A 24,950-nucleotide genomic window follows, 5' to 3' on the forward strand; every position below is an offset into this window, starting at 1 on the left:
GGGATGAGGTGAACTCAGAGGTCATCAGATAGATTATGTTTATTTACTAGTTTATTATCTATACTATATTATCTTATTTTATTTGTTATTAGATTTATCTTATTTATTTATTATTAGATTTTTATTATCTTATTTTAATATTATTGATGTTGTACCGATTCCTTTTTTAAATATGGATCTATAAAATAATAAAAACATCGGGTGATTTAGTGGGCAAAACCTCCGATACTTAAGTAAGCAAAAAAATATGAAAAAAATTTAAGAAAAACAAGAGATGATGAAATAAATCTAAGTATCATTTATATAACGTATCGATAGTTTTATCCTGATAAAAATCAGAATTGTGATTGAGTTTTGGTAGGATAACAATTTCTTTTCTAACTCTTATTTAGGGTTATGATCTAAATCGAATTTTTGGATCATGAATTTCTTTCTATTGAGTTTTTAGACTTTATTCTTCTATTGGGCTATGTGTTAACCTTAATTATTTATTTTTATTTAATAAAACAAGCAAATTAATTTTAAAACAAATTTTAGATTTAGGTCTTGTGTCATGTGTTTAGGCTTCCTTGTGAGTTTCTTGCATTTAACATTTGTAAGTCTAATCTACTAAACATGTTCTTTCAATATCACAAGTCAAGAGAGTCCAGACAATACAGAATCTTATTACATTTTGGGTAAATACACTACAGGACAAAAGGAAACATCATTTTCTACTTGGTTAGAAAAGCAATTGATTCAAACATAAGGTTGCGTCTATTGGATGATTTTATCACATTAAAGTCAATTAAACCTCCAATAACAAGTTGGTCCAAAGAACAAAAGCCTGGTAAGATAGAACAAGCCTAATAATACCTTATGTCACTGCTCAGATTCTGAAAGAGAAGCACTTTGAATTTTTCAGATTCCTTACTCATGGCAAGTATTTCTGCACTGTATACGTAACTTTGAGACTTCAGATTCCATTGAAGTTCTAGGTCACCACCTTCAGGTTCCATCTCAGTAAGTTCTCCCATTCTTTCCTCTATGTTTGTATTTGATTCTTTAAATTCTGTGGTTTTTGATATGTTTAGCTTTGACTATGATTCAAACTCGAGATCCTACTGCTCTATATACGACTTCAAAACCACTAAGTCAAAACTCAATTTTGCGGTTTTGACACCAAAGAAAAGAAGTTATGGAAGAATCTTATTCGCTTCTATATTGACAATTTTCGTGTTCTTTTTCCCTTTTCTTTGATGGCTCAATTTGTCCAACAATATTGGGAGAATTATTTGATAATAATGAAAACTTTAAAACTGGTTCTGGGCATTGTTTGATGGTCTTCTTGTCTTAAGGACATGAAATTTCCAAGCCTATCGTTGAATCACACGTTGATTTCCAAGCCTATCGTTGAATCACACGTTGATTTGGGATAAAATAATATATTTGGAATAAGGGTAATATCCACGGGTCTTGGATACCCTACTCTCTTAATCTATTCTTGGGATGTATTAGATTTGATCCAAACTTTCAGTTTAGTTTTGGACATGACGGATGTATTGAGTGTGGTTTTATAAAAATTTTGGACACTCAGAATTAGTTTTCGGTTAAGTTTGTTTCAAATTTAACACCTGCTACCCACTGTTGTTTCTTTTGAGCGTTATATGCTTGAGAATTAATGCAGGTATCTGTGTTTTCATTAGCTTGCAAAAATGGCATTCTTCCGGACATTTTGGAATAGTCCCATTGGTCCTAAAACAACTCATTTTTGGGGTCCTGTCTTCAACTGGAGCCTCCCAATTGCAGTACGTTGCTTCTTCAATATTCATATTCTTCCTTTAAATTTCTACAGATCAATTCTGATTGATCCACTGACCCTCTCTGCTGGATTTCGACAGGCCTTTGTGGACACAAAGAAACCCCCAGAAATGATATCTGGCAACATGACTGCAGTGATGTGTGTGTATTCTGCAATGTTCATGAGATTTGCTTGGATGGTGCAGCCTCGGAACTTGCATCTTCTTGTGTGCCATGTCTCCAATGAAACGGTACAGCTTTATCAGCTTTCACGTTGGATAAAGGCTAGAAGGTTGGAAACTTAGCCTCTGGTTTCAATTACTGATATTACATTAATGACATGCTTCTTTGTCAAACTCCTGTCCTGGCTTTATTGTTTTCTGGATTCTATTTTGCAGATGCTTGCTGCAGGAGAAAGAGGAAGAAGCTAAAGGACAGTGATCCAAAGTTTATCTGTTGTAATTCTTACAATCTTTTCCACTTATTCTAATAATGTAAAGTTATGCTGCTTCTTTTTTTTTTTTTTTTAAAATAATAGTAACAATGATCTAACACATATCTTAAACGGTTTTTCTAATGATTCTCAAACTGCAAGAAAGAGTTTAATTTTTTTTTTTTGCCATCTCATAATTTTATAAGTATTTAATTATTTTCTAATTGAACTTCAAATTGAGAAAAAAACACACTAGTATTTAACGAATTAATTCCTTTTTGGAACACCCTCAATTTTCCACGATTAATTAGAGAAAAAGTAATTTGTTTTCAATTCTAGTTTATATATATATATGTGTTAAATTATAAAAAGTATTTGAATCTGTCAAATTGAAAGTACTTTAATTTATACTTTTGTTAATTATTTAAAAAATTATTAAAATATTTCTAAAATTAAATTTCTATTTTGAATTATGTTAAAATACATATATCCATCAACCTTTCAAAAATTAATGATTTACTTTCTGTATTTTTATCTTATCAACAGGGGAAAGATTTTATCAGATTCTTATTTTAAGATTTATAATTTAATTTATATTAAAATTATATTTATATTACGCATTGTTAATAAATTAAAATTTATTAAAATTATTGATGTGTCATAAATCATTTAATAAAAATTATTTTGTTATAATTATGGATCCCTCTCTTTTCATTTCTTTTCTTTTTTTCTTTTAATGACTATATTCTTTTATCAATTTTATGGTCTCCTCATCTTTGGTCTCACCTCTATTCTAATTGTGTTTAACGTTTTGTTGAAAGGGTAGAAGATTATATTTCCTAAAAGGAAGAACAGCAACCTACTCGTGGAGTTCACGAGAAAAATCATTGGCCATCGCCCATCAAACTTGTTTCTTATCGAATGTTTTCACTACTAAACCGAAGAAAATGAATATGAACTTGTTGCATGTGATACCTATATATTATAAAAACGAATTAGGGCACGTAACTATCCATCCAGTTAAAATAATTAAAATAATATAAGTAAATATCTCATAGAGCCTTTTTTTTCTTAATTCGGAGACACAAGAAATACAATTAATCATATTATATTTCACTTCATGAGTATATGCACCCTTTAAATAAGTCTACAATGTGGCATATATTACCTCTTATTTTTATTAGAAAAATATAATTGAACATAGTATTAAAAAAAGAAACACATACAGCTTTATTTGAACAATTAACTCTTAATATTTCATTTTTCTAACTTTTTTCTTTTTATTTTCATGAACTTAGTGATGTCACTTAAACTAGTTTTGGTGAATAAAAAATCACCTAGGGTGTTGGGTAGGGTCTTGAATTAATAATGGCCTTAGGCTCATATATGATTGCTACTTCATCAACCACTACACTCACAGCCACACTCACAAGCAGCTGCAAATAATATATAAAATATATATTATAATGTGTTATTTTGCTATAAAATTAAACTATAAATTCTTAATTAAATCACATAAATTGATAAAAATACAACATATATTTTTATATTTTTTCTAAAAATATTTATCATAATAGTATCTATAATAGTATCTCTACTGAAGTGATTGTCCAAGAATGAGTAGAAAAGAATGGACAAACATTTTCTGTTGGGCCTTATATTGGGCCAAGCAAGACCCAGCCCACATGGTTTGCTCTCCACCATAGTAAACCTCAGTGTGAGTTTTCGCCTGCCTCCTGTCTGCTAACAAACCCTACTACTCCCCAAGGTACCCATGTTAAATCCACTATTTTTTTTCTTAAAATTTTGTATATGCATAAATCGCTTAATCGGGTGTTAGCTCTTTGCTCTGATGTTTACAGTGGTGAATGATTTTGCGGTGAGAAACGAGATAACTCACTGTGTAGAGGAGACATGGCAAGCCAAGCAGCTGCGTCTTTTAATGGCAACATGAAGGTATTCTTTGTTTATCTTGAATAAGCCATTTCTCTGCATATTCGTCTCTCTCATTTGATTGTAAATCAAAGCTCTTCTGTAAGAAGTTCCATGTTAAATTAGAATTTCGTTTGAGCACGCTATGTGTTTGTGAAATGAACTGAAGGAGTTGTCATTTACACACATTTGTATAACCATGGATGTAGATGCTTTCGGGACAGGTTCTGGTTTGATAAGATCCTTTGCAACTTAATGCAATTATTTGTTTAGAATAGTTAAAAAAGTTTATATAAGAAAGTAAGATTTTGTTTCACTTTCCTTGATGTCTCTCCGAAAGATAGCATTGGTATATGAAGCGACCATCGATGGCGAGAGAAGAATTAATCTCGCTTTTGTTGGAATCTGTAATTCAGGTCATCTTTTGGTTTTAATAGTTTAGGAGGTGCATTTTCCTTTTTTCTCTGCTTGTTCTACTAGATAACTACACGAACTGGATGACTTGTTACTAAGAATGATGGGTTCGGTTAGCCAGTACATTATGTCCCTTTCTTTAGTTACGCCATTGATGTTGGTTAACTATTTTTTTATTTTTCCAGATTGGTTTAACAGTACCGGTTTTGTAATCAAATAAATTAGATTTAATTTACATTAATCAATTTAAACTTATATTTACAAAAAAAAATCAATAATGTTATTTTCTAGCAAAAAATTAACATCATTAAAAACAAATGTATATATTGGTACTATTATAAAGTAAATATGATTTTTTTTTAATTTCTTTTTAAATTAAGTGTTAGCATATTGAAAAGTTAAAATACAAATTTATGAAACTTATAGTTAAAGAGTTGTGAAATATTGTAAAAATACTTATATATTTAAGCCTATTTACATCTAATAAAATGATATATATCCTTTTGAAATTAATCAGCTATTACCTTTTCTTTTTCTGGTTGATTTTTTATTGTTGGTTTGAATTTTTCGGTTTAACTTGCTTACCCCTGTTTGTTTACATGAGCAATTGCTTTTTCTCCTCTGTTTTCTTAAATGTGAAACAGATGTCGTATCTAAGTTGTATTTCAACTTTTTACAGGTGGTTAGATGAATGGTTTAGTTTCTTTATTCAAGCGTGTATGATCACTTATTTTGTTTTATCGTTCTCTCTGTGTGTGTGAATGTGCTTTAGTTCTTGTTGTTCCTCTGGGGCTGCATTACCCATGTGGTTAGCTAATGCACGTTTTATATATTTCAAGCAGTCAAATAAAATACACATACACAATTACACACACATACCAAGTAAAGCAGTGTAGTTCACTAAAGTACTCTTGGTTCTAGCGTAGCTACAACTTCACATTTGGTTAAATATCTGTACGGGGATACTTGTTGAAGGAGCTACAGTGACTGCCCGCATTTCTATTTTAGACTACTGCAGATAATATGAATTTTAGGAAATCCTGAAAGAGACCACACACTCATATATCAATGTTTGCTTGATAGATTCTTCACTGTATAGCTCGTGCTTTTAGCATGGATGATGGGAGTATACGTTTAATTATTGTATGACCTGTTAATTCATAATGAGTATTCCAATCAGTAACGGAAACTTCTTTATGTGTGCTTGCAGAAAGCACTTGCTGGCCTCAGACGTATCAACCTGGAAGGTTTGCGATGGAGAGTATTTGATGCCAAAGGCCAGGTAGTCCTGCCCTCCTTTTCATCATTAGCTTTTGTCAGATTTCATAGACTAGTAGGCTAGAAAATGTTGGCTATACTAACAATATTTTTTAATGAGAAAAAAAATGATGCTTGTCTGCAACTCTGATTTGAGAAAATGAAAATCTGAGTGATTTAATGAATTGTTTGTGAAGCAAACCCAGCTGAGAGAAGCTGGAAGGTTTGCTAAAGTAACTATTTTTTTTTTATTGGTTTTGTTTGTTTACTTGTCTTGCTCAGATGAAATTTTTGGATATCACAGTCTATTTTCTTTGGCTATTGAAGTTTGTATAACATGTACCCACTTACTTGCAGGTCCTTGGAAGATTAGCATCTCAAATATCAACAGTAATTCAAGGCAAGGATAAGCCAATATATGCCCCTTATCGCGATGATGGGGATATGTGCATTGTGCTTAATGCAAAGGATATATGTGTTACAGGGAGAAAGATGACGGATAAGTTTTATCGCTGGCATACTGGGCAAGTATCACCTTTTCTATTTATGACTTAGAACACACAATACATAATGGTAGCCTGGATTTAGTATGGAAATAAATAATCAAATTTTGTTATTACTTACCGTTGAAAATTTCAAGCTTGTCCTTGACATAAACATTTGTGCGAGGTCTCCGAAATATGTAAACAATGATATTTTGAGAGAAGTATGGGGGATTAAGTAAAATTGTTACATCTAATTGAAGATAGTTTCTGTTTTTAATTTTTATCCATTTGAAATGAGCTGAAATGCTGAATGTGGTTTTATATATTAAAAGAACCTAGTGCCTTCATCTTATCCATTTCTTGACATTAAATCTTGTCTAGATGTTGAGATTATTTGTTTCCTATAGGTATGTGGGCCATCTCAAGGAAAGAAGCTTAAAGGATCAGATGGCAAAGGACCCTACAGAAGTAATACGGAAAGCAGTGTTGCGCATGCTTCCAAGAAATAAATTGCGTGATGTTAGTACTATATTAAGCATTTTCATTGACTTGAAATCCTTATCTTTCTTGTATTCTCTTTCATCTTTTTATTATTCTGTCTTCAACGGTTCAACCACACCACCTCCCACCACAAGTTGCAGCCCGTTCCGCTGTAGTCATGTATTTATGTTGTTTGGCAGAATTCCACTACAATAATAATCATTTATAGTAAGAAAAAAAAAAAAAGAACCTATCGAAAAGAGAACCCACCCTTGCCCAGCTAACAAAACTCTGAAAATGGCCAATACAACAGCACTTTGTGAAAATTTACATAAAACCTGAAATCCTAAAATTCCTAATCACATCACCTTTAGTTCATACTGGGTTGGGAGCTCCAAATATGGGGTTTCACTACTTACAATCGTGCATTTCAAGTCTCACTTGTCTAGTTTTTTCTTTAGTAAATTTTGATACATACAAATTACGGGAGATGATATCCCTTAATGTTTTTTTATGGATCTCTTTTCTCTGAAATAAATAGACAGTTTACTGTTGGATTAGACTCTATCAAAGTATGCTCTTAGGTGCCCTTTTCTTCTTTCAGTTGTATGCCTAGAATTTGTTGCCTTTTCTTGCATGTATAATAATTGAACTTGCAAGTTTCTTTTGCTCATTAAAGTTCCATTTTATTAATTTCTAATTATATGGTTTGGAGTATTTCTGAATTAGATTGCTGTGGAGATTGATTTTTTTTTTTCTTTCTTTTTAATGGATGTAGGACAGAGATAGAAAATTGAGGATTTTTGCTGGAAGTGAGCACCCCTTTGGTGATCGGCCTCTTGAGCCATATGTAATGCCTCCTAGAACAGTACGAGAGATGCGGCCACGTGCTAGACGAGCCATGGTTCGAGCTCAGAAAAAAGCTCAGCAGCAATTACATGCTGCTAATGATGTGAGAAAAAGCAGAAAGAAAGAAGCTGAAGCAGAAGTGACCGAGTAAAATTTGGGCAAGTGATAGGGGAGAAAGCAGAAAGAAATTAGTAGAAGTGAGAGTAACCTGGTAAAAATTGGGAAGAGCTAATATACATGTTTCTCAGATTAGATGCGTTTTTATTCTGTATGTAATCACTATAAATGGTCATGTCCCCAGCTGCTAGAAATTGAAATATTCTTCTCCTGGTTCTTGAATTCCTTTTATGTTTATAAACCTTTAGTATGTACGTTTCAGTTGAAATTACGCATGTTTGAAGCACTGAAGTTGCCCTGGGGACAACATTTTTCATGATAATGCAATGCTGAGTTTCATTCATTGGTTGATCGTTTATATCCACAATGTAGATAAATTATGCTTACAATTTGGTAGGCAGACTTATAAATTGCGTTGGAAGTGTACAAGCAAATGGCTATCTTTGTAGGACGAAGAAGACACCATCTCAGTGGGTGACAATGTATAGTTAGCTTTTATGTACCAGCAGCATACTTATAGATTTGTATATTTCCATGCGCATACAAAATGTTTTGCCTTGATCTTTGTTTAGGAGGTGCTAACTACTGATGGGGCAGCGAAGCAAGATCTTTTAGTTAAATCAGTACAAAATAGGCAACAATGGGTAGCCATTTTTTTTACATTTTACTAAAACCCAAGAATTAACTCTAGATTAATGATAAAAAAGCCTATTGTTTCTGTATAATATCTAAGGAGCAAATAAGAAAGGAATGGCGGGCAGGAACCTCATTACAAGCTCATAGAGGCTTTTTTAGTGAGAGAATCAGAACCAAAAAGGATGAGAAGCAGCATAATGCCTCTTCACGCCGAAACCACAGTTGGTGCTAGATGATTCGTTCTTTTTAAGAATGCTAGCTTGCACTAAAGAGGCCACTTCGGCATCTGCGATACAGCGTTCCGAAGGACAAGAAAAATACAAAAGAAAAGAAAAGAAAAGAAAAGAAAACAAAACCCCCACGACGCATGCTTCTGGAAAATGACTGGTATCGTAACAACCTTAAACAAAATACCCGAGGAAACATCCACAAATAGCCACGAACTTCTCGGTCTGCATAAAATACAATTTCTATCGCCATAAAAAACCAAAGAAAACTAAAATTCTAATCACTAGATGATCCATCATCATCATCCTCGTGCTCCTTAATAACTTTCTCTATGAGCCTCCTCCGTTCTCCTTCCATGATAGTCTCTCTTGATGAATCACGTCCACTCTGACCATCATTTAGTACAGGGCCCAATTGACAAAGAACTAATGCAACACCTGATATTTAAGGGGAAAAAAGTACTTATCAGAATAACAGGTTGACAATTAAAAGAGTGAAAAACATCTGATATCTTGACAGTTTAAAATGGGAAAACCAAGAAGCATATATACATCAGGAAAATTATAAATTAAAAGTATATCGAATCTGCCATGTACCCATCCAAAAATTTATCATTTTTGGTCCACAATTGAACCAGAAACTGGTAAAGAAACACCAAGTTCTGCCTTTCATTTGTTAATTTAGGAAATCTGTCCGACCAAAAGAACTTGAAACCCTTCCTTTTTTCCCCCTTAACAAGCCAAAAGGCAAGGGAAATAAGGATTTTAATAAAAGAAACCGTGACTTCTCCAGAAATGTAACATTCCAACAGGGAATTGCTTAACCTATCCCCATATGAACTTTTAGCCCATTTTACATGGCATAAACTATGAACACAAACTTCCACTTCAGGATATGTTTCATCTAGTTCTGATTTGCTATTCAAAAATTGAAAAACAACATAATTCATTTAAGTTTGAAAGTTGAAAAATGAAAATTTAGAATCTTATAATCCCAGAGAGGTCAGAATGCAACATTTTATTTTTACATCATGGTATAATTGTAAATGGACTTCACAAAGTTTTGCAGAGAGAGATTCTTGCAGAACACGATCGAGATGTAAGGTAAGCTTGAGAAGATCCAATGACATTTCAGCACAAGGAAAAAAGATAGACAGATTATTGATAGCAAGACATCGCCAATAAAAGCAACAAAGTAATCACAAAAGCATAAAAAGGATCATCTGTAAACTACCTTCAGGAGTGCATCGCCGGCCAAAACTATGCAAACCCACATAATTTGCTTTCACTGCACCATTACTGTAGACCAATAAAGTGGGAAGATTACGATCTGGGTAATTCGGTATACAATCTGTGGATATGATCTTAACGAACTTTGTAGCAGGATATCTTGTTGCCAACTCTTCCAGACATCGCAGAAGTACTCCACATTCCTGGTATCTATAACAAAAAATAGCAATACAATCAAGCATAAATAGAACTTCTATTATCCAATGTTAAACCACAGATAACGTCTGAGGCAATACCCATCTTTGTAGAGAATCACAACAACCCAAACATCATGGCTAGCTTCAGTCACCTCTCTAACAAAATCTGAACCTGAAATTGGAATCACTGATCCAAATCTCGAAATTTTAGCTGCTTCTCTCATCTCAGCTATCCTCTTCTTCCTATCAACAGATTTCACCATTCAAATAAGCAGGAGAACAAATGCTGTCAATACAATCCCTAGTGCAACTTTTTCCACATAGAATGAATCCCAACTCTCTTTAATTGGTTCAACTGAATAAAAAATTGTGCTTAGTTTTTTTTTTTTTTTTTCTTCTCGATTTTAAAGCATACAAAAAGAGAAATCACAGTTTCAATTCACTAGTTGGATAATTGAGCGATGAGGGAGAGACCCACCTGTATTCTTCGAGGAATCGATCGTCGTTAAGATCATCTTCGAGGTCTTCGAGCTCTTCTTCAGTCTTTTCATCGATCCAGGACTTATCTTTAGGAATCGAATCTTCGTCTGGAGCTGGAGTGAAGGATGGTGGCTTGAAAGCAGGCGGTTTTGGAGGTAAATTCCCAAGCTTTCTCTGTATATCATCCCACTGAGTCGAAGCTCCTTCCACGTCCTTGTAAACAAAGTGATAGTCCGCCATTACTCTTCTCTTTCTTCTTTCTCCTGCCCTCGCTTCCTTCCTTTTCTGTGTATGAAGCTGCGGTCGCCCATCTCTGAATTCGCCATTTTAACCCTTCGTTGGTATGGGCTTGATTTTGGGCCTGCAGCCCATAAAACCCCTTTCTCCTATTTATAGCTGAGAACGCCAAGTTTTTCTTCAACGATTGAACTCTCATAGAGCACGGGAACTAATAATTTATCTTTGGGGAGTGAATTTAAGCTTGGTGTGATTGATTGGTTGATCGTGACCCAGAAGAAATAAAGCGACGATGAACCCTATAGAATCGGTGGTCACGCAAATCCAAGGGCTATCGAGCAGCGCCACAGATGTCTCTGTGCTTAATACTTACTTGAAACAGGCAGAAGAGTCGCTTTATACCGAGTCCACTCGGTTATTGCCATTCCTCGACCATCTTGACCCGTCCATACATTCTCTCGGTTACCTCTATATACTGTAACTTCCGATTCTATGTTTCAATTACGACCTTTTTTTTTTCCATTTTAATGTATATGAATTGATGGTGGTTGTATGATGTTAGGGTTTAGTCTCTCGGTCTATTATAGGTTAGGCATGCATTAGCATATATGTTTCGGCATAAATATTGGGATTTTTTTTTTCTTTAGTCCATTACTCTGTTTGCTAAGTAAATAGAAGAAAAGAGGGGAATCTAAAGTTCATCAGAGAAAGATTGGTTGCTAAAGTATGAAGATGAAGTTTTACTACCTATTAAGGCAGCAGCTGCATTTTGGTCAATTGGGTTATATTTTTACTTGTATTAGACCTTATTATAGAAACAAAATTTCTATTTTTTAATTGTTTATACAGCAAAAGGATATGTATTTTTAGAATGTAAGATTTATTACACTTTGGAAGATTTAATCTTTTAGCTTCTGGTTTAATTTGAATTTGCGTACTTCAACTAATATGTATTTGTGAGCAACTATTGTTTATATGCGACATTGTTAGTGAAGATCAATTACTTGAATGCATGGGAGTTGGTTAGATGTGTTAAAGGGTGGAATATAAATGGGGATTAATCTTGTTTCTAACCTTGTAGAGAAGAAAGATAAATGAAAGTTAAATATTTATCCATGAACCTCTATTATCTGTTTTCTCCCCCAATATCTATTTTTTTTAATCAATCGTGTAGAGTAAAATCTGTAGTCCTGCTTTTCTTAGAACACTAAAATAGAGGTTAATTCTTAATTGAACTTCCTTTGCATTCTAATAAATTCCTTTCCTTTTCCTTCCCCTGCTAGTGTGCTTTTGGAGATGGGAGTAGTAATATTATATATTTGATTGCTTGCTTATTTCTGGTGGCAGAGACGCATGCACATCGGGTCCAATTTCTAAAGAGCAAGCCAAAACATTGGTCTTAATCTTTGCCAGGTTCATCACTTCTTGTGTTGCAGACCAGATTCGTTTGGCGTCTGATAAGTGTAGTTTTCCTTACTTTTAATTGATCTAAAATGTTCTAGATGGTGTCTAAACATCTTAAAGACTGCTTTATGCATAACCATTCATGTTAATCGTTTTGAATTCTCAGTCATATCTGTTTGCAAGAGGTTTAAGGACCAAGTTATGCTGCTTGAAGCACCTATGCAGGGGGTAGCTCCAATGCTATCTGCTGTACGAAAGCTCCAGTCTTCATCTGCACATTTGACCGCTTTGCATCCAGATTTCCTTCAGCTTTGCTTATTGTCAAAGTGCTATAGAACTGGTTTTTCTGTACTGGAGGAGGATATTTTTGAGGTTGATCAGCCTAGGGACCTGTTTCTCTATTGTTATTATGGGTGAGTTGTTTTTGCTGCAGTCATTTATTTGTTTTATTTGATGTTCTTTTAATTTCATTATGCCAATATGTTTAGTAATTAACTTACCTGCAGTGATCCTTGTTTATTTGGCATTTCTAACTTTGATCATGGATTACATGTTTTGTCCTCTTGAGATCTCTCATTTATCATGCGACTTCCCATGAAGATTTTCAACCCGGACATATTTGTGTGCAATTTGGCAATTCCCTTTAAGAAGATTATTTTTTTCAGATTTAAGTCAGAAATGAGTAACAAATTGAATTGCCTGGTGTTCAAAGTTTTTTTTTTTTTCATTTTTTTTTCCTATTATCTTCCGCTGTTCCTTGATACAAGGATTGTTATTGGATGAAACAATGTTACAATCTCTAGCCTCTACTTGATTCTTAGGCTTACTCTGTAGTACGAGTCCGGGTTCTAAGAGCAATTCAAATTAAATGGATGTACCATATTTGAATCCTTTATTCCAGAGCGATCAGATGGACTGGCTTTTAAGTTAATTGGACTTATCCAAAGACATGTAGTTTCACTTGTAAAGCATCTGTTACTGGTTTCAGTCATTAATCATTGAATCATCATGCATCTGATTCTGATTGTAGCCAGATTTACAGATTTTGTTATTTATTCTCTTTCCAACAAAAAAAAAAGTTGGATAACTTATGAAAAATTAATAAATAAGGTAATATTGTAATAAACAAGTAAAAGGGAAGAAGAAGACTGATTTATTCAAAACTTAGCAGATGTGTTATTAACTGGACTTTAAGTGCCTAAAAGCTTTCTATATGACAGAGGAATGGTGTGCATTGGACAAAAACGCTTTCAAAAAGCATTAGAGCTTCTGCATAACGTATGTATTTTGTTTGCATATCAGCTCATTTATTTTGTTCATCTGATTGTGTCGTAGTGGTTTGACACTGTTGATATTCCTCAATTCAGGTTGTTACTGCTCCTATGTCTTCTATAAATGCTATAGCTGTTGAAGCTTACAAAAAATATATATTGGTTTCTCTCATTCACCGGGGACAGGTCAACTATCTCTTTCCATCATCAAGTTAATGCTATTCAGTCACAATAATTCTCAGATAAGAAGTATTGCATGGAGAAACAAATTTTATTTACAGGCTCAATTAAAAATTGTTGGTTGATACGTTCAGCAAAAGTAATCTCTAACTTGGCATGTTAACCAGTTTGTGTGTGTCTAATCTCTCCATTACTTTGTTTGAGGCTTGGCATGTAACTTTTTATTTTGTGGTGGCAGTTCTCTGCCAATCTCCCTAAATATGCTTCCTCAGCAGCTCAGAGGAACCTGAGGAACTTCTGTCAGGTAATTAGAAAATTTTAGCTAAACATTATTGGGGATTTACTGTTTAGAATTAATACTATTTTTCTTTTGGTACACTGGAAACTTTCAAAGGAGAAGGGAGTTTCAAGGTTTAGAGCATTGACTTTTTTACCCCACAACACTGGGCTACTAGTCTAGTAGTTGAATGGCTTTAATACTTGATCTGGGATCAAGTGTTAAATGATCCGCAATGACCCTTTTTGCTGATTCTCTTGATTAACCATATAGAAATTTTCCCAATTGTGGCTTTGCGGAGCTTGGTTACTCTTTGCTTTCTATAAATACTATCAATTTAAATTTTTATGCATAGATTACAATCATTTGTTTTGTAGTTGACTCATGTTAACTTTTCATTTAGTTCAATTCTTCAATATATTATTTTGTCCTTGAGCAGCCATACATCGAATTGGTAAATAGTTATACCACTGGAAAAATTGCAGAACTAGAGACATATGTCCAGACAAACAGGGAGATGTTTGGAAGTGTGAGTCAACTATTGTATATTTCAAATAACTCTTAGCTCAAGCAGAGATCTTTCTGTTTGCTAAATGAAAATTCACTTGTTCCTTGGGTTCTCTAATAGAGGCTTTCAATTGCAGGACAATAATCTTGGACTGGTTAAGCAGGTTGTATCATCTATGTATAAGAGAAATATACAGATATTGACCCAGACATATTTGACTCTCTCCCTCCAAGATATAGCCAACACGGTGCAACTCAATAGCTCAAAAGAGGCAGAAATGCATGTGCTTCAGATGGTAGTTCCCTATGTCCACAATCTATACACACGAACTTTCTTTTGGGCGAGAGAGAGGAGAAAGGAAGGGGGGGGGGGGGGGGGTAAGAGCGGCTAGTTTGCAATGCTGCTCTATGATACACTTTGACTGGAATTTTTAATATTGCACTCCCTTATCATATGCCATACTGCTAATATTTTGTATGTCTAATTTTAGATCCAAGATGGTGAAATATATGCAACAATCAACCAAAGAGATGGGATGGTTAGATTCCTAGAAGACACTGAGCAATATAAAACTTGTGAGATGATTGAGAATATTGACTCCTCAATACAGAGGTATAGTAGTTCTAACATTATTTCTTATAATTAGACAAATACTTGCTTGTGTCCAGCAGTTGCTGGTTAACAATTCAACATAGAGCAGATTTTACCTCAGAACTTCACAAGTACAGATATTTCACCTTAGTAGAAACAAATAAATCCTAAGCAATTAAGGTACCAGATATAATTAAATTTAGCTGAAGGGAACCACTATCTTGCAAAACAAGCTTAAAATTTAGTTTGTTATTTTCACAGCAAAACAAATTATTGAAGTTTACCAGATGCACTCTTAGCAATTTGTGCCCTGTATCATATGTTCTGGAATATGGATCATCAGTTATTCGGCACACTGAAACTAGAGTTTTGAAATGCAAATGACTACAAGTGGAGAACCAAAACTCAGTCGAACATTTCTCAGATGACGATGCTATTGTCATTGTTATGCTGTAAATTTGGAATCTGGTCATCTTTTTTTAATATAATTTATCAACTTTCTAACAGCATGGCTGCAAAAGTTGCAATAGAAGAGTTGTTTAGAAATTGATCTGTAACTATTTAGTTCCCCTTCTTTGTTAATCCAGGATAATGGAACTGTCAAAGAAGTTAACTACAATAGATGAACAAATGTCATGTGATCCCTTATACCTAGCGAAGGTGAGCCGTACTTTGATTTATCCCTTTTAATGCCTGTAATAGTGGTATTAGTCAACCTTTGTGTGGAAGTTCTAGTGCTGATCATGATTTTAATGTCATGCGTCCAGGCTGGGAGAGAGCGTCAGAGATTTGACTTTGATGATTTTGACACTGCTCCTCAGAAATTTAATATATGATCAGAGGAGGCTTGTGGACGAGATGTGGTAAATGATGCTAGGCCCATATTTTGTTTTATCTGCACCATATTCAAAGAGATGGGGAATTTTTCTACTTTCGTATCATCAATGGAAATTAGTGTAAATGTCCAAAGTCCCCTTTATTTTTCTGACTGGAAAAGCATCCAGTTGTAGTCACTTAATGCTTCTCAATCATGTTGTTTTATTATGTAAAAGTGCTTCTTCCCATTGGATTATTCATTTTTATCTTTTATGTCCCTGGACGTAATCTTGCTTTTGTAGTAGTGACAAGGAAAGCATCAGAACTTTCTGAAGGCAAAGCAGTTGCCCACATCCTTTTCATTTGGTACGTCCAAAAATTCCAAGTTGCGTAGCTGATGATAAAGTTAAATATGATCGTCCGTCTTCCTTGAGATAATTGGTTACTGGGAATATTTGAAAAGAAAGGTTACTGGGAATAACTACAATTCAGTAGTAAAATTGTAATAAAAAGGAAACGCAAAGCAAAGGCTCAAATACGAGAGACACCATGTATTGTATATTGATCAAAATTCCAAATACAAGTGAAAAGTCCAGTTCCAAAGTGAAAATGATGAGACCACAGCTATAAAAAAATTTTAAGAAAGTTACAGCTAGTTCTTTTAATCCCTCACAACAAGCAATGAAACAATACCTTGCCAATACAAAATGTACAAGGGATGTGGAATATCGCCGAAAGAACAGAAATTAAAATCAGAAAAAATAAAATGGAGGCAGCTCTCTCTATATCCAAATTTTCTTCTACCTATTCCATGTATACAAAATTAGATTACATGACAAATAAAAAAATATAAGTTCCTCGGTGGAACCATCATAGATGGGGCTAATTAACTTGGGTGCTTCTCTCTTTGCAAAGCATGTGCCACTCCTGGAGTACAGCTGCTTGAAGAGCCATGTGTTCAACCTCCTCTGCAGTCAACTTTGATAAGGTTCCTTTAGGTTTACCATCTTTCTCACCATCATTCTTTTCCTTGTCCTTTTCCTCCGTATCCTCAACTTCCTCTTCATCATCAGATTTTGGAGTTTTAGGCGGTGGTTCAGCAGCTTTTAGCAAAGCTATCCGTTCCATTGAAATCCTAAGCCTCTCAGCTGCAGCCTCCTTCACTTCCTCTTCGGGCATGTACTCGACACCCCCATCAGTAAGGTCATCCAACCAACCCTGTAAGTCTGATTCAATCTCCTTTGTGATTGAAGCATCTGATGCTCGGACAACAAATTTGCACAACATGGTGGTTGTCTCATCACCCAGGTCCACATTTCTGCTAACTTCACTGGCTCCAAAAACCATCATTCCCACAAAGCCCCCAAACCAAGTTTTTGCAGCGTAGCAAAGCTGTTCAATGACAGAGTTTAACATGGTAAGAAGTGGTTTATACATCTTGGTTTGACAAACAAGTCATCCTCTAACATATCAATTTTCTTCTAATGGAATTAATATGGAAGGAGAAACTAAAATTATTGACAGGACTTGGCTCTAATACTACAAAAACATACAAACAACCATGAAGGCAAATGCAAGGAAATGATGATTCGAACATCAAGAACGAAAAGAAGATCCTACCTGGAATCCTGCCACTGTACGGATGATGTGGGAACAAACTTTGTGGAAAGGCTTGGATGACAGAGATTTAAGGCCACTAAGAAAAGGAGATGACCCATATTGCTGTGCAGCAGTAGCCTTGAAGCCACTTCCTTCATAAATATACATGCCAGTATACTCCACAACAGCTGGCAAACTTGGCCATAAGCGAAAGAACTCAACAGGCGATATTTTATGTGGCAAAAGAAGTTCAGTCAATGGAATTTTGTAAGGCTGACACCTCAAAATCACGGGCTCTCCTAGTTCTGGTCGTGAGCTTCTCTTCTGCCTCATGATTTGTGGATCCTCCTCAGTATAGTCACCATCATAATCTCCTATCGCACCACTTCCATAGAATGGGTAATACAAAACTTGAACCCAAAGGGCACATCTTTCAAAGTGGGACACTCCCACTGTCACACTGCAGAGTACTGGGTCCTATCAAGTGTAAGAATCAGCAAATCTAATAAGTGGAAGTACACAGGAAACCATAATATTACATCCCAAGTTTTCACCAGTAGGCTCCGTCCCCTTAAAAACCCAAAACTAGATTACCATTTCAAGCAAAACCATGGAAAGCTGTAAACAACAAAAAATAAATAAATCTTTCTGACATTTAAGATCATTTGTTAAATTAACTATGTTGCTCGGGTGATATTTGAGAAACAGAGTTGTCAGAGAGTACATAGAAAAAGTTGTTAAAATAAGATTCTGTGACCTTAACAGTACAAATCATGGAGACTGACAAACAACTAATAGAATATCACGGACATTTAAGAAAACATCCCCAGTATGCTAAGAAAAAGTTGGGATCTTTAAGAATATTTCAGCATGAAACAATAATGAAGTTGTCCTCGGCACTCAGTCCCTCCTAAATCATGTAAATACCTAGTATAAAGGTACTTCTAAAAATCTCCTACCACGCTACAATTTATTGTTTAACTATCAGAATGGAACTTAATAGTTGGAAATCCTCTTAATTAAACAAGTAGAAAAACAATAAAGAATGCCACTGATGAAAAATGAAATGGCGTTGCAAACAGAAGTGAAACAGCGAGGTCCAAACTGACCCAAATAACTTTTAGACTCACTTTCCACTTGACCCAAAATGATTAACCTAAGTTCTTTAGTAGTTTTGTACAAGTTATTATATACAATTTCGATTTTCTATAATCTCCCGATGTAGGACGGCTTCCGCAGCGGAAGCAGGCAGCTGACCGTATATCCGGTCCCACTAAATTTGCAATATTCTCATCGCAACTGAATCGAATACAATTGCTAATCAGGATCGGACCCTCGAATATTGTGGTTCGCTAGTACCTCGAACGGCTCCACCTTGTCTCTCACGAGTAGCCCTTTCCTCGCAGACCCACTAGCTCCGCACAATTTGTCTAATCCAGGGTGGCTCTGATACCAATTGAAACAGTTCGGCCCAATCTGACCCAAATAATTTTTTGACCCACTTTCCACTTGGTCCAAAATTATTAATCCAAGTTATTTAGTAATTTCGTGCTAACTATTATATACAATTTCGATTTTCTATAATCTCCCGACATGAGACGGTTACCGCAGCGAAAGCAGGCAGCTGACCGTTACAAGAAGTGTGGAAAAGGATATGACAAAAGGATGTCTTTGAAACCAAGATACAAGATATACCTGTGAAACAAGATTACGTAGCTGGCGCACAGCCTGAGGAGATCCATCCATAAAATATAATGCACCAGATAACCCAACCCGAATATCCACCCGATTGAGTTCGAGTTCAGTCAAGTTTAAAACCTACAAAAAGTTCAATGGATTAACATTCAGCAACCCCATATAACTGGATTACAAATGATAGCATCCACTCCCTGTTCATGTACTGTTGAAATAGCATACACTAATGCACTGATCTAAACATAGCCCAGGACCTAGCACAAGTGTAGGATATGGATGAAGACCTACAGGTCAGATCAAACATAGCCCACTGTTACAGGTCCTAGGAAACAAATTCATGATGAGACTCCCTGCAAACTAACTAGATTTAAGAAGTAATGCGAAATAATTCCAGTAACCAATAATTCCTCCTTGAAGTGATAAGCTATGGATTGGTAAGGAGCAAATCATTTAAAATGATAATCTTCAGATGATATATTCAATGTGTAAAAATTTATTGATCAAGATAAACATAAAAAATGTCATGCAAAGAGAAAGATTCCTAACCTTCAGATGCAAAGTGATCCTTCCATCACCCGAGTCTGCCAAATGATAAGCTTCAACGTAGCATGGATCACTGCTACCCGTCAAAGTACATGCAGCAGGCATAACCTTTAATAATTTAGAATCAATTCCTTTTGTCAGCAAAATAGTTAATTCACTAGGATCTGGCCTCCACAGCTCTAAAATAGCCTTGTGAACCAATCCTTCTAGCTTCCTGTCCTGGGAGGCAGCTGCTTCATAAAACTGCACAGTAAATTTGTGATGGCTAAATGGATAGTCTCCACTGGCTTCACTAACCCCAGCCCACCTGGGAAAAAAATTAACTATCTCAATATCCAATCTAGAAAAGCTAATACCATTAACCTGAGAAAAAAGCAAGTGCTGTAGAAGACAAGTAAGAAAAAGGCTATTGGACAAGATAATTCAAAGGTTTGCGAAAAATCACATTTATATCTTAAACTTTATTTCTTGGACAATTAAGCCAAAACTTTAACATTAGCCACAATTTTAACCAATAGCCTAAATTGAACTTTAAAAAATGAAGAGTAAATTACAATTCAGTCCTTAAAGTTTTATTTTATAAACCTTTAAAATAAATATTTTTATTTGTCATATCCTTATTTATCATTATTAAATTTATGTAAATGATTTCAAAGTTACTTAATATCAACGAGATAATCCATTAAAAGTTTAAAGTAAATATTTATGCTCAATAATATTGAAATCATGTACATAAGTTTCATGAGCTAAAAGAAATTTTAAATACTATTAAAATTAATTTAAAATTATTATTTTGTTATTCTAATGTAAAAAAATTAAGATATGTTAAATTTGATTTAGACCTAATTTCCACAATTCTTTAATTATTGAGAAGGGAAAAATAATGTAATTAACAAAACAGGACATTGTTGAATTTAATAGACATAGTTAAAATAAAAATATTTATTTCAAAGGACCATTTTATTAATCAAATAAAACTTCAAGAACTATATTATAGTTTACTATTAACTTTTTTAAATTCAATTCAATGGATTGGCTAAAATCGTGATTACTATTAAAGTTTTGACTTTATTATCCAAGAATTTTATTTCGCAAACATGTGGATTATTTTGTGCAATAGACAAAAAAAGAAAAGAAAAAGAAAAACATGCAGATATGGGGAAATACTTGCACCTTTCTCCAAATTCCATTTCATTAACATCAACCCCTTACTCTACAACCCAACCAACAAAGTAAGCGATGAAGTGCAAGATGCAACAAGCCAACAACAGAATGAGAATTAAAAGTACAATTGTTTTACCTTTATTAGGTACATCATTGCTTTTATCAATGCTATCTCTAGAATTAGATGATGATTTGAAAAAGTTCTAGAAGTCCTATAAACTGTGAAACACCAGACAACAAGAGGAAAATCCGTTATACTTTTCTATTTCTAAAGCCTTTTGATAGACCTCTATTGTCCAAGGAGAATGAAGCATGAGATCTCATTAACTAATTGTTTTCAATCCATTAATAAACCAGTTAAGAGTACAATAAAAGGGTCCTCTACAATATCACATCTAAAAGAGTTCATCAAATTGTTGCATGTAATCACCAACAATGGAATTGTTTACTGGACAAATACTTCTCCTTCAGTTTCTGATTCATGACTGCTCCAAATTGCGTATAACACTTTGCTTACATATGTTAAAGGCTTTTGCTATGGTTGACAATTAATTTGAACTAGAGAAAATGAGAATTTCTTTCTCCATAATTTGAGAATTTGTTTCTCAGCCCTTTTAGAATTTCTTTCACTCCCTCTGTTCCCCATGCTTTTACTAGTTCTACATCAGTAAGTGGAGAAAGAAAGAATTTGAGTAGCACCTATTTTGATGTAGATAGAATTATAATTCAGATCAGCAATAATATGTCCTACTCACTTTAGCAACAACATTAAGAAATATGATATAAGCAAATTTGGACTTACAGTTATGCTTGAAACGTTTCACCATCAAATTCAGAATTATAGCAATAATATGAAATGCACACCTATTATCTGGATGGTTTTGAACATATTTAATTCTCTGCAATATCATACGGCACTGATGCTTGTTGACAGAATCAGCCAACCCACTGTTTCTGAACTCTTCCAGCTCTTTAGTTAGTAACTGGCCAGCCCTAAGGTTACGTGATCCCAACCGCTGAGCACTTAAAAGAACTGCTTGAACATCTTGAAGCCTATTTGATGTGTTTGCAGATGAATCAATATTGAATAAGACCTTGTGGATATTTGATATAATAATGTTCAAGGTATCCTCAGGGTCATCGGCTAGAAGTGGATCAAGACCATCTAGATTTATGTGTTCTGCAATTGCCCAAATAAGACGGGCAAATACTCTTGGGCTACTTACCTGTTAAATTGATAAATAATTAAAACAGCAATTCTTACCCATAAATTATATTATCTAAAAAAATGGGATGAGAACGTGAACGTGAGCTTTTACAAAAAATTGGACATGACTAATAGTATGAAAATAGAGATGAGAAAATATTAAAGCAAATAAAGAATATTCCTTCACAAATAACAACCATATGATATTGAATTTGCCCTGAATCTTCCAAATGAACATTTCTTATAGTCATGAGGAAACATAAAATATGTGCAGGAAGAACAATTCTTAACGACTATCTTCCACATTCCAAACATAAAAAATAGACACCAATAGACTGAGTTGAGAACATAAATATATGATACACTTAGTGCAAATCACATAATAGCTAGTTAGTCTAGGATTAGTGGCTAATGTTTCATTGTTAGCAAATGAAGTATTTGATACAACTTACACACCTGACGTAGATCCTTCACAAGTTCCCGTTGCAAGTTTTGGAGTCTTGTCTCATTTAAGATCTGATCTTGAGAAGCACCATCTTTGATGGTTTTTACACCTCCTCGGGTATCATAGATATGGCACAGCCTTACAAGCAACTTCAGATAGCAATCAATTGCATAGGTCCTGCCATCACAGTCCCATTTGACACAAGGCCTACAGACTTCAACTACTTCCAAAGCCGGCTCTGTCCAGTTCAGTGCACCATAACCAGTTCCATAAGCCAAAGCTCCAATCACTCTGCTCTCCATTCCTGAGTTGGTTTGTTCAGGCAATGGAAGAGATAACTGGAAGCAACTCTCCACCAGAGATGCCACTAACTCCTCCCTAAATAAGCTTTTGCTTGTCACACTATTGAGATCATCCCTTATTCTAGCATCCTCAAAAAGAGAAGCAATATCAGTGCCTGCAAGAGGTTTCTGACCTCTTCGTACACTTTCCTTAGCAAAAAGATCAACACAAAGAGCTGTACGACAAATACATGCTAAAGCATGCATACGGTCTGATTCTGCCCTCAGATTTCTCACCATGAGAAGCAACCTTTTAAACAGTGAACCCTTCATAAGCACAAACTTGATAGTGTCAAAAAAATCAACAAAATAACGTTATTCTAGTTAAAAATCAAAAAATCAACAGAATTTGCCTACATTATTCTAGTTTACAAGCCCCATATAAGAAAAATGCATAAGCTTCTTAATTAAAAAGAAGAATCAAAATCATACCTGCATATGAAGATCAAGGAGGTGCAAATTGGTAACAACAGCTCGAACAATACTCTCCCTCGCCGAAGAAAATTCCTGCCTATCCCAAAGAGTCAAAATGGCAATAGTAGATAGCGAAGCCCACTCCGGCTTGCCTCCAGGAACATCAGCCAAGTACAACATATTAATTCCCACCTCAAAAATCAAGGCCGGATCCAAAGACGACACTAAGAAGGGTGCCAAATGTGTAACCACATCAGAAACTCCAACCAACTTTTCTGCATTGGAGTCCACCACGCTATCATTGGCACCACTGGCCGCCGCCTTGGATACCTTCCTGATCACCTCGACTTTCCCCGACGCGACTGCTTTTACTGAATACACGAGTGGGAACACCGTGGCCCTAAAGTTCTCTACAGGTAAGATCAATGACCTTGACATTAAAGCATTTCTTCTCTTCCAAACGAAATCCACCATCGATGAAACCCAATTAGACCTAATCGCTAATGAATTTTCACTATCAACTAGCTTATCACCCGCCAATCGACTCATTCTCTTCGAATCAAACTCTTGAAACAACCTCCCAACTGATTCAAATGCGACTTTGGCAACGGCATCGGATTTATCCAACATGTTTTGCCCAATTCTTGCCCACCAATTAGAGACCTTATCAAGCAAATTCACATTGTTTTCACAAAGAGTGACCATATCATCCCGCGCCAAAATGCAACCAAGTGTTTCAGTAATCGAAAACCGCAAATTATCGCTACTAGAATCGAAGCATCCAGAGATTTCAGCATTGGAATCCATAATCAGTTTAGAAAGCGAATAGGAGGGCATAGCAGCAAGAATAGAGACAGCAGCGGCAGTGACATCAGGATCGGGGAAGTGGAGATCAGAACGAACACCAGTGCATACAGAGTCCCATAGATCAGCAGTGAGGCGCGTGGATCGAATCAAGTCAAAAGAGAGCTTCTTACAAATGGCGGATGCAGGTGCAGCGACGATCTCTTCCACGGCGGCCTTGGCGATGATAGAAATGTCACGGCCAGCAGCGGACTGCTGGAGAGCTTGGAGGAGAGCACCGGATTGGCGTAAAGCATCATTGGAGCGGAGGTCTGCTTGGATCTGAGCGAAGAGTATGTCCATCTTGGTCTATGCAGAGACCAAGATTCGACGGTTTACCTAGGATCAAGAAGCAGAAGAAGGATTTTGCTTTAAAGGGTATGATTTGGAAATTGGAACATGGAGAACTTGAAACAAAATTTGATTGGAAATGGAGAGACGATGGAGGGAAGATGACGAGAAGAGCACAGCAGCGTGAGTGAGCTCTGTCGTCCGTGGGAGCCCGGAGGAGTTGTCTCGGTGGCTGGGTGGGTCAACGAGATGGTTATGGTCCATGGGCCATAGTTCCTTATGTCCTAGTGGGCTCGAACTATTAGGGCCCATATTGATCTGTTTGTAAGAAAATGCTGCCCTTGTCTCATACTCTCATATTTCTAATTTCATATTTTTTTACATTTATTTCCCTTTTACCCTGGCATAATTCAAATGAAAATTACCCAACTTCAATTGAAATATTTTTAATTAAATATTTGATTTGATTTAGTTTAGTATAGTCGAATATTTTATTCTTTATCTCTTATTTTAAGTATTTTATAATTCAATTAAAATATTTTAAATTTAATTATAGCTTAATTTTTATATTATTAAAATGGTAAAGCCTTAGTAATTAATTAGTTTAA

At 35.1% G+C, this 24,950-nt stretch overlaps 5 protein-coding genes across 8 annotated transcripts; 3 read left to right on the forward strand and 2 right to left on the reverse strand.

Annotated features, from left to right (window-relative positions):
- The first annotated feature begins 778 nt into the window (after positions 1 to 778).
- LOC110605522 (mitochondrial pyruvate carrier 1) lies at positions 779 to 2,307 on the forward strand. 4 transcript variants are annotated; one of them, XM_043952808.1, is made up of 5 exons: positions 779 to 829; positions 905 to 1,002; positions 1,667 to 1,787; positions 1,881 to 2,071; positions 2,178 to 2,307. In XM_043952808.1, exons 3-5 carry the CDS (start codon positions 1,695 to 1,697, stop codon positions 2,218 to 2,220), a joined length of 327 nt encoding a protein of 108 aa, XP_043808743.1. In that variant the 5' UTR covers positions 779 to 829; positions 905 to 1,002; positions 1,667 to 1,694; the 3' UTR covers positions 2,221 to 2,307. The 4 variants fall into 4 exon arrangements, with proteins under 4 accessions (XP_043808743.1, XP_043808741.1, XP_021599829.1 ...); XM_043952806.1 differs by having other exon boundaries at positions 781 to 829; positions 1,686 to 1,787; XM_021744137.2 differs by lacking the exon at positions 779 to 829 and having other exon boundaries at positions 836 to 1,002.
- Positions 2,308 to 3,900: 1,593 nt separating this feature from the next.
- Positions 3,901 to 8,089, forward strand: LOC110604364 (50S ribosomal protein L13). Its single transcript, XM_021742497.2, has 6 exons — positions 3,901 to 3,980; positions 4,075 to 4,168; positions 5,769 to 5,840; positions 6,173 to 6,339; positions 6,708 to 6,819; positions 7,559 to 8,089. The coding sequence occupies exons 2-6, from the start codon at positions 4,127 to 4,129 to the stop codon at positions 7,778 to 7,780; spliced, it is 615 nt and encodes a 204-aa protein (XP_021598189.1). The 5' UTR covers positions 3,901 to 3,980; positions 4,075 to 4,126; the 3' UTR covers positions 7,781 to 8,089.
- Positions 8,090 to 8,625: 536 nt separating this feature from the next.
- LOC110604362 (phosducin-like protein 3) lies at positions 8,626 to 10,822 on the reverse strand. The gene is made up of 4 exons (XM_021742496.2): positions 10,515 to 10,822; positions 10,136 to 10,279; positions 9,844 to 10,049; positions 8,626 to 9,047 (listed from the first exon to the last, which is right to left on the reverse strand). Exons 1-4 carry the CDS (start codon positions 10,754 to 10,756, stop codon positions 8,887 to 8,889), a joined length of 753 nt encoding a protein of 250 aa, XP_021598188.1. The 5' UTR covers positions 10,757 to 10,822; the 3' UTR covers positions 8,626 to 8,886.
- Positions 10,823 to 10,907: 85 nt separating this feature from the next.
- Positions 10,908 to 16,079, forward strand: LOC110604361 (COP9 signalosome complex subunit 3). Its single transcript, XM_021742495.2, has 11 exons — positions 10,908 to 11,230; positions 12,101 to 12,216; positions 12,324 to 12,570; positions 13,378 to 13,435; positions 13,525 to 13,614; positions 13,847 to 13,912; positions 14,325 to 14,414; positions 14,530 to 14,688; positions 14,884 to 15,005; positions 15,572 to 15,644; positions 15,752 to 16,079. The coding sequence occupies exons 1-11, from the start codon at positions 11,046 to 11,048 to the stop codon at positions 15,818 to 15,820; spliced, it is 1,275 nt and encodes a 424-aa protein (XP_021598187.1). The 5' UTR covers positions 10,908 to 11,045; the 3' UTR covers positions 15,821 to 16,079.
- A 257-nt stretch (positions 16,080 to 16,336) lies between these two features.
- LOC110604360 (protein TPLATE) lies at positions 16,337 to 24,552 on the reverse strand. Its single transcript, XM_021742494.2, has 7 exons — positions 23,227 to 24,552; positions 22,465 to 23,061; positions 21,666 to 22,027; positions 19,641 to 19,944; positions 19,095 to 19,217; positions 17,421 to 17,876; positions 16,337 to 17,192 (listed from the first exon to the last, which is right to left on the reverse strand). Exons 1-7 carry the CDS (start codon positions 24,352 to 24,354, stop codon positions 16,683 to 16,685), a joined length of 3,480 nt encoding a protein of 1,159 aa, XP_021598186.1. The 5' UTR covers positions 24,355 to 24,552; the 3' UTR covers positions 16,337 to 16,682.
- Positions 24,553 to 24,950: the final 398 nt, after the last annotated feature.

Source organism: Manihot esculenta, chromosome 17, assembly GCF_001659605.2.
Source record: "Manihot esculenta cultivar AM560-2 chromosome 17, M.esculenta_v8, whole genome shotgun sequence".
Taxonomy (NCBI): Eukaryota; Viridiplantae; Streptophyta; class Magnoliopsida; order Malpighiales; family Euphorbiaceae; genus Manihot; species Manihot esculenta.